Below are 8,890 nucleotides of genomic sequence, written 5' to 3'. Positions count from 1 at the left end.
CAGTCATCATGGTGAACTTCGCAGCAGCAGTTCGTGAGCACTGGGTCAATATCCTGGTCCCTCTGGGTTTCGTCATCGGGGTTTATCTGGACCGATGGAATGACCAGAAACTCACAGCATTCAGGAACAAGAGTGCTTTATACAGCAGGTCACACGACTTCTTATAAAGATGTCTTAAAACCAGAGCGTGCCTTTATAATGACTGAATATGTAACTTTCTGATTTCAGAGAACTGAAGCCTGGTGAGGAATACACCTGGAAGTGAGACTCCTACAAATATATATTGGACCCTCTATGTGTATATTGTCTGTTCTTCCACCATGTTTCTGATTGCAAGCATGTTGGTGCAATAAATTTTGCATTTAGTTCCGTAATGCCTTGTAGTTTTTATTTACAGCACATTAAGGACGAGTGATGAGAGATTTTATGAGTTGGCTGGTTTCTATTCAGTCCAAACTCATGATATTGAACGATACTGAACTATTTTAGCATTGGGGCAACTATAACTGATTGAACAGATTATTAAGCATTTGTTTTCCCAAAATGTATGGAAGGCCTTGTCAATGTATAATAACATTTTAAGCTTAAATTGAGCAAACACCTATACATTTCTTTTTATTTTTTTAGACTTACCATAACTGGTCAACAGGATAAAGAAACCTCACAGATGATACATTTATGACATAGGACACAAAATACTGGTTTTATTCAGCTGTGAAAGATTTAGCTGTGTGGATCAGTCCCTTCTCAAAGAGCAGCTCAGCCAGAGACATCTGCAAAACAACATTCATTTCAAACTCAACATAATACGCACACATTAATATATAAAAGCTAAAGTCCTTAAGTATAAAACAAATGCAGTACCTTTGCCTCCATTGTCTCACATGGCAAACTGGCCACAGAAACAAACTTGGGATATGAATGAATCAGAAACTCCATGGCATCTATGTGCTGTTAAAATCAAACCTGATCAGTCCACTGCTTAAAGAAGGTCAAAGCTGCAGTCATTTCAGACAAGAGCTCATGCTTACCTCTGCTTTCATCTCAATGCTCTTGGGTTGTTCTTTATGATAGACTCTAGAGTTCTCAGAAGTGTAAAACAGAGACACAGTGTCTCCATCACTGCACAACCTATGAAAACGTGATTTTACATTAAAATAATATTTATTACAACAAACTGAATGTATATCCCGATAAGTTCTCTCATCACATTCAGTGCAGAATACAAATTCACTTTATGCATCTTACAAAACCAGATTGAGAAGACTGATCAGGGTTATAGAAAATACTGTGTATTGGTACCTTGCAGCTAGGGCCCCTAAGAGTCTGATTTGGGTTTGGCCCTTCAGTTGAACAGTCACATCAAGGGCCACACCGTCTCCCCATCGAGCAGGAGCCCCGTACACACTGCTGGCCTTCTCCTCTACAAAACACACACAAATGCATTTTACTGAAGGAGTATTTCAGCTTTAATCCTATGGAAGGTAATAGAGAGTTCTCCCCCCTCAAAATTCTTACTTTTTCCTTACAATTTGTGAGTTTATATTTCACAAATTCATATTTTTCTCGCAATTTTGATGTAAATTACGAGATACAAACTCAGAATTGTGAGATTCTGAGAAAAAATAAAAATAAATCACAATTATGTGTTTGCAAAGAAGTGAGAAGAAAAGTAAATTCCGAAAAATAAAAACAATTACGAAAAATAAAAGATTTGCGAGGTGTAAATTGAAAATTCTGAGAAGAATAAATAAAAAATTGCTAGATATAAACCCAAGATTCAGGGGAAAAATTTGTGGAATGTAGACTCAAAATTCTGAATACAAATTTTGCATTGTAGGATTTAAACTCAAAATTATGATTGCAAAATGTACTGAGAAAATGAAAAGAAAAAAGTCAGGATTGCGAGATATAAACCCAAAAATCTGAGAAAAAGTCTGAATTGGAAGGTATAAGCTCAATATTTACAGAAAAAAATCAGAACTGTGAGATGTAAATGGAAAATTCTGAGAAAAAAAAAACAGAATTTGGGAATGTAAACTAAAAATTCTGAATAAAAATGTTGCATTGTAGGATTTAAACTCAAAATTCTGAGAAAAAAAAGTAAACTACAAAATGTAAAGTCAAAATACAAAGACAAAAGTCAGAATTACAAGAGATAAACTCAAAATGTAGAGAAAAAGGTCATAATTGCGAATTGTAATCTCAAAATTCCAAGAAAAAAATCAGAACAGAGATGCAAACTCAAAATTAGGAGTTGCAATTTGGATATTGTGGCGAGTGGGGCGGGGCCGAGAGGCGTGGGAACGAGGAGTGAGGCCAGGTGTAGTGATTGGAGATGAGCTACACCTGAGCCCCACCGCTAGTATCGAGTCCCACGTAGGAGATGGAAGGATATAAAACTGGAGCGACGACCGTGAAGGACGAGAGAGGACCAGGCCTGGGACATTATTTTATGTTTTGGCTTTTATTTGTGCGCACCAGTCGTCCGTGAGGGGCTGGTGCGCCGTTTTGTATTTATTTATGAATTATTAAAATGCTTTTTGATTGTGCGCCGGTTCCCGCCTCCTTCTTCCCGATGAGTATGGAGTGAATATCATTACAGTGGTGCCGAAGCCCGGGAGAAGGAGGGACGCGCTGCTGAAGATCCCTCGCCGCTGTGGTGAATCCGCGGTGCCCTCGAGCAGGCGAGGTATGTGCCGCCAGGGACGCTCGAGGCGGTGGGCTGGAGCGAGTTGCCGGGGACGGGCGAGCTCGCTGCCGACCGCCCACGATAAGGAGGGGCGGCTGCCGTCCGTGAGGGAGCGGAGGAGTCGGCGCCGTTCGCCAGGGGGCCGGAGCCTGCCGCCTCCGTGACGGAATCCGGAGGGGCAGGGAACGGGGGACTCCTGCCGCTGCCCAAAATCGGAGGAGCCGTCGCCGTCCATCGGGCGGCGGAGGAGTGTCGCGCCGTCCGCCGAGGGCCGTCCAGTGCCACCGCCGGGCACCGCGGAGGAGATCACCCAGCTGGTGGAGGGCCGAACAGCAGTGCGTCTGGGAACCGGAATTTTTTTTTTTTTTTTTTTTTTTGCCTCTCTCCCCTCTCTCGTCCCTGTCGCTCCTCCTTCCATCTCCTTTTCTCTCGCCTCGTCTGTCCTACCCCCAGGTTCCCGCAGGTCCCCGTGAGCGGTCTCCCCCGGAGGGAGGGAGGGGGGGGGGGAGTAGAGCGCAGTCTCGGGAGTACCCCCCGGCCTGCGAGGGGCGATGGGGGTATGTGGCGAGTGGGGCGGGGCCGAGAGGCGTGGGAACGAGGAGTGAGGCCAGGTGTAGTGATTGGAGATGAGCTACACCTGAGCCCCACCGCTAGTATCGAGTCCCACGTAGGAGATGGAAGGATATAAAACTGGAGCGACGACCGTGAAGGACGAGAGAGGACCAGGCCTGGGACATTATTTTATGTTTTGGCTTTTATTTGTGCGCACCAGTCGTCCGTGAGGGGCTGGTGCGCCGTTTTGTATTTATTTATGAATTATTAAAATGCTTTTTGATTGTGCGCCGGTTCCCGCCTCCTTCTTCCCGATGAGTATGGAGTGAATATCATTACAGATATATACACTAAAAGAGATTTAACATACAGTATAAATTGTCATTTCTGTAAAACTGGCATATATTTAGACATTTATCGGACAAACCTTTTATGAAACTTACAAAACTGGTTTAAGTTTATATGTCTGACCTTTCAAAAGGGATGTTTTAAAGCAAAAACACACGCTCTGATGCCCGGCAGAGGTGTTAATGTGAGACTCACCAGCGCTCAGCACCGGAGGAAGACAGTCGTGCAGGAAGTCTCTGGCTTTCTGATCCACAGCAGCATCGACTGGAGCATAGTTGACCAGTTTCTTCATCAGGCCTTCAATATGTGCAATGAATTTGTCTCTGCGTGGGTCTTCCTGTTCACACGCACAAGTGATTTGTGTGTCGGTAAAGCTCAGGAATGAACAGGCCTGTGTATTAATGAAGTAGAAACACAAGTACCTTCTCAGAGTTCTGAACTCCCATGAACTGAAGGTAATCGAGCGGCAGTCCCTTCCTGAACTCAATGTCTTCCTCCATCGCGATCTCCAGAGCTGCCGGCATCAACTGCAAATCAAAGACATCCACTGGAGTGATGATATCTAATCTGAATGAATCTTAAATAGAAATATCTAGTTCATGTTTCACAGGAAAGAGGGATGTTAAATGTGCTTAAATCATTCAAGATTCATCGACTGATTCATTTTGTGAGATTCACTTATCATTCAAGATTCATCGACTGATTCATTTTGTGAGATTCACTTATCATTCAAGATTCATCGAATGATTCATTTTGTGAGATTCACTTATCATTCAAGATTCATCGACTGATTCATTTTGTGAGATTCACTTATTCAAGATTCATCGACTGATTCATTTTGTGAGATTCACTTATCATTCAAGATTCATCGACTGATTCATTTTGTGAGATTCACTTATCATTCAAGATTCATCGAATGATTCCTTTTGTGAGATTCACTCATTCAAGATTAATCGACTGATTCTTTTTGAGATTCACTTATCATTCAAGATTCATCGACGGATTCATTTTGTGAGATTCACTTATCATTCAAGATTCATCGACTGATTCAATTTGTAAGATTCACTTATCATTCAAGATTCATCGACTGATTCATTTTGTGAAATTCACTTATCATTCAAGATTCATCGAATGACTCATTTTGTGAGATTCACTTATCATTCAAGATTCATCAACTGATTCATTTTGTGAGATTCACTTATCATTCAAGATTCATCGACTGATTCATTTTGTAAGATTCACTTATCATTCAAGATTCATCGACTGTTTCATTTTGTGAGATTCTCTTATTCAAGATTCGTCGACCGAATCATTTTGTAAGATTCAGTTATCATTCAAGATTCATCGACTGATTCATTTTGTAAGATTCACTTATCATTCAAGATTCATCGACTGATTCATTTTGTGAGATTCACTTATCATTCAAGATAAATCGACTGATTCATTTTGTAAGATTCACTTATCATTCAAGATTCATCGACTGATTCATTTTGTAAGATTCACTTATCATTCAAGATTCATCGACTGATTCATTTTGTGAGATTCACTTATCATTCAAGATAAATCGACTGATTCATTTTGTGAGATTCACTTATCATTCAAGATTCATCGACTGATTCATTTTGTGAGATTCACTTATCATTCAAGATAAATCGACTGATTCCTTTTGTGAGATTCACTTATTCAAGATTCATCGACTGATTCATTTTGTAAGATTCACTTATCCGATATTCATCAGTGATTCATTCAGAGGTAAAAGGTTGTACTTTAAGGAGCAGATCTCCCCAGCTGTTCCTCTGGAAGGAGGAGACGGTGATGTGCATGGAGTGAGCGTCAGGCAGACAGTCGCCCTGATGAATGAAGCCACGAGGAAAATACAGCAGATCGCCAGCTTCCAGCACCACGTCCATGATGGGCTGCCCAATCTCGTCCTGACTGAAATTAGCTTTAGGAGAAATGTATCAGAGAGAGAGTTTATCCCCTTTATCCTCGTTAATATGAACAGCCATGTACATAATGACTGTACTTACGACTGGACACCAGTGGCAACACTTCATCTTCAGATCTGAGGGACGACAGAGGCGCTACTAGTTAATACTGCAAGATTATTATTTTTTATTTATGGACATAACAGCTGAAGTTTAGAGGACCCAAAAAATGTAATTTACAATTTATTCACCATCAGGCCATCCAAGATGTAGAAGAGCATCTGAGATGCTCTGCAGTGAATGGGTGCCATCAGAGTCCAAACAGCTGATAAAAACATCACTATAATTCACAAGTAATCCCCACCACTCCAGTCCATCAGTTTATGTCTTGAAGTGGAGTGCTGTGGATTATTGTGATGTTTTAAACAGCTGTTTGGACTCTCATTCTGACGGCACCCATTCACTTGCAGAGGATACATTACTGAGCAAGTGATGAGATGCTACATCTCTCCAAATCTAATTAAGTGACAAACTCATCTACATTTTGAATAGCCTGAGGGTGACAATAAATAATTGTCAGTACATTTTGGATGAACTGCTCCTTTAAAGCATAACTTATCGCTAACCGAGGGTTGTACACTCTCCAATGCTTTTTCCCCTCCAACTGCAAAATGAATGCCTCTATATCATCATAGTGAGGAGCGAAGCCCTGCGTCCTCGCTGGTGTCAGATATCTAAAAAACATGTTACAGTTTAACAATTACAGACAGAAATTTTTGCAAAAGAATGTAATAAAATAGTGGTTCATTGAATCATTGTCACATACACATTTGCACCCGCCATACTGCCAAACTTCTCCTGAAGAATAGAGAGCACTTGCCACACAGTGGAGGAAAACGATTGAGGATTGAGCATTCGGAGAGAACAGCCGCTCTGACAACAGAAGAACAACATGTGTGAATAAACTTCAGATTTTAACAGTGAAGCAAACATTGAGGCTTTACATATACGTTATTTATATTGCACGAAAGCATATCACAACCTTTATGCTTCTGTATCGTATAGTTTGATGTTGAAAGGATTTTCAAACGTTTTAGAATTATACATTTATTTGATCAAAAATACAGTAAAAACAAAAAAATATTGTGAAATATTATTAAAATTTAAAACAGCCATTTTCTATTTAAATATATTGTAAAATGTAATTTATTTCTGTGATGTAAAGCTGAATTTTCAGCATCATTACGCCAGTCTTCAGCGTCCTTCAGAATCATTGTGTGTTAGGGAAATGTACCTCATAAAAATCCCACACCGTGTACGGTAGAGCTCTTCCTGGAGGATTGTGTGTCTCTCTTTTTCCATTTGTGTAGCTCGTCACATCCAGGTTCACTCCATACTGGACATCATTCTGAACAAAACACTGATCATTACATCTCACAGTGACATTAGAGATACTAATTCTTTCTAAATCAAAGTATAAACTACTTACATTTCTTAAGATGCGGTCAAACTCAGCCGTCGAAAAGAGTCCTTTGTAATATTCTGGATTCTGTCGTTGGATAAGAATCGGTTTCTTCTCCCAGTTCTCTCTGTAATGTGGAAAGAACAAGACCTGTAACTCATCTTTGATCCAAAGCGACTTCTAGAACACGCTGTGGATGAATTAAGTAGTTATTAAGTAACTTTAATTCTGGCTGAAAACCAGCTCTACAGAAGACAATATTACCAATATTCAGCTCAATGTAGTTCAATGCTGATTCGTCTCTATGCAAGCCCTTTTCCACCACAGAAAAAACTTTGTATCTCATGATTTAGACTAGATTTTTTTCCTCAGACTTGCAAGATGTAAACACAGAAACTGCAAGATATTAACTTAGAATTTGGACTTTTTTTTTTTTTTCACAATTCTGACTTTTTTCTCAGAATTTCTCAGAGTTCTGTTTTTGTGTTTCTTTCACAGTAATTGATCACAATTCAGACTTTTCAGTTTATATCTGAGAAGAAAAGTAAATAAAGTAAATAAATAAATAAACAAGCAACTGTGAGTTTTAGTTTTTTTATCCAGTGGTGAAAACAAGCTTCTATACGATTTAATTCAATAACGGGGACAATGTTACAAAATCCATCAATTAAGAAACAACTTTTCTCACACCTGAAGAAGCTCTTGTCTTGGACGGGGTGAAGAAGCCACTGGAACAGTCTGTTAGCTCTCTCTCTGCTGTTGTTGACCTTCGCCAGATCTGTCAGGAGCACATCAAGAGCTGGACTGTCAAATCCTTCACCGTTATGTGTCTCGCAGTACTCCTGCTGGAAAAACAAAAGACCATGAGCTTCAAATCTCCTTTCTTTTTTTACGAAGTCTTCTTTAGACAAAGTTTTTAGACACTTACAGACTTTGATTTCTCCTCATCACTGCTGCTGAGCCTCATACTGGGCTTCAGAGGCTTCATCCTTTTCTTTTTATTGGATTTCTTGTTTGGTTGGACGCCATTCTCCTTCTTTTTGATTTTCTTCGCTGGCGGAGAGTTTGCCTGCAAGGCAGAAGTCATGCAATTACATTCACAGCCCTTACAAAAAAATAGAAGTAATGCCATGATATATACATTTTTTATTTAGACCCCAAATGACATCACTCTGGTGATAAGGCCCACAAGCTAAAGAGAAGCAATATGTTTTCATGAATAAAGACCACATTTATACAGCTAAAAACTAATATTATATGAAAAATATTTTATTTTAATTACTTTATTGTATTATACTGTTAGATTTATTACAATCATTTATTTTTTTTACATTATTTGTAGATTTTTTTTACACTGTTTGTCTAACCTTTTTCATACACCCCAGTTTGACAGAGTAGGAATAACAGAGTATACCAGTTTTTTATGATTATTATTATATTTTTATAGTTTTATTAAATGCTAGCTAAAGAATTCTGTTTTGTTGGCAAAGGAACAGAGACGTTTTGTACAATGTAGGCACAATACAGTATATTATATATTTATTTATGGATTACATATTATTCTATAATATTTTCTTTCATGCAGCTCCTCATAAGCAAAAGTTTTACCTGCACTTGTGGTTTTGTTCCTCCTGATAATGACTGGTAAATAGATAATGCGGACATGTGTTTTCTTTCCATGGCTCAGACGTGAGGAGCAGCAGACATCAGACACGTGAGCGCTTTTCTTCAGCTGGAGTCAACACTGACAACCTGCGCTCACACTGCCACCTACTGGTCTGGAGCTCCAAATACATGTTTCAAACAATTTCCTCTTACTATATCCGCGTTTGTAATATATCAAACACGCAAATACACGATTATCAGTAAATTAATTATTATAAATTAATTTTATGCCGACATATTACT

The 8,890-nt window shown here is 39.4% G+C and overlaps 2 protein-coding genes across 5 annotated transcripts in view; one reads left to right on the top strand and one right to left on the bottom strand.

The window, feature by feature from the left end:
• LOC113068554 (gephyrin-like) overlaps positions 1-8,890 on the top strand; it is a 1,122,288-nt gene that overhangs the window by 150,841 nt on the left and 962,557 nt on the right. The gene's annotated exons all lie outside the window — the stretch shown is intronic.
• LOC113068568 (ribosomal oxygenase 1-like) lies at positions 585-8,719 on the bottom strand. 2 transcript variants are annotated; one of them, XM_026241343.1, is made up of 15 exons: positions 8,591-8,719; positions 7,911-8,051; positions 7,673-7,827; positions 7,010-7,109; positions 6,815-6,928; positions 6,347-6,453; positions 6,147-6,254; positions 5,623-5,657; positions 5,359-5,537; positions 4,015-4,119; positions 3,788-3,929; positions 1,303-1,423; positions 1,032-1,131; positions 865-951; positions 585-773 (listed from the first exon to the last, which is right to left on the bottom strand). In XM_026241343.1, the coding sequence occupies exons 1-15, from the start codon at positions 8,660-8,662 to the stop codon at positions 705-707; spliced, it is 1,635 nt and encodes a 544-aa protein (XP_026097128.1). In that variant the 5' UTR covers positions 8,663-8,719; the 3' UTR covers positions 585-704. The 2 variants fall into 2 exon arrangements, with proteins under 2 accessions (XP_026097128.1, XP_026097129.1); XM_026241344.1 differs by having other exon boundaries at positions 7,673-7,824.

The sequence above is a fragment of the Carassius auratus genome, linkage group LG45M (assembly GCF_003368295.1).
Source record: "Carassius auratus strain Wakin linkage group LG45M, ASM336829v1, whole genome shotgun sequence".
Classification (NCBI taxonomy): domain Eukaryota; kingdom Metazoa; phylum Chordata; class Actinopteri; order Cypriniformes; family Cyprinidae; genus Carassius; species Carassius auratus.
Note: the sequence above shows the minus strand (reverse complement) of the source record. Positions and strands in the feature narration are given on the sequence as shown.

Coding starts and splice junctions, on each gene's coding strand:
- LOC113068568 (XM_026241343.1), bottom strand. CDS start 8,662: ATGGAAAGAAAACACATGTCCGCATTATCTATTTACCAGTCATTATCA. Junction 7,828..7,910: donor ATGAGGAGAAATCAAAGTCT/GTAAGTGTCTAA, acceptor TTGTTTTTCCAG/CAGGAGTACTGCGAGACACA. Junction 3,930..4,014: donor GAGTTCAGAACTCTGAGAAG/GTACTTGTGTTT, acceptor GCGTGTGAACAG/GAAGACCCACGCAGAGACAA.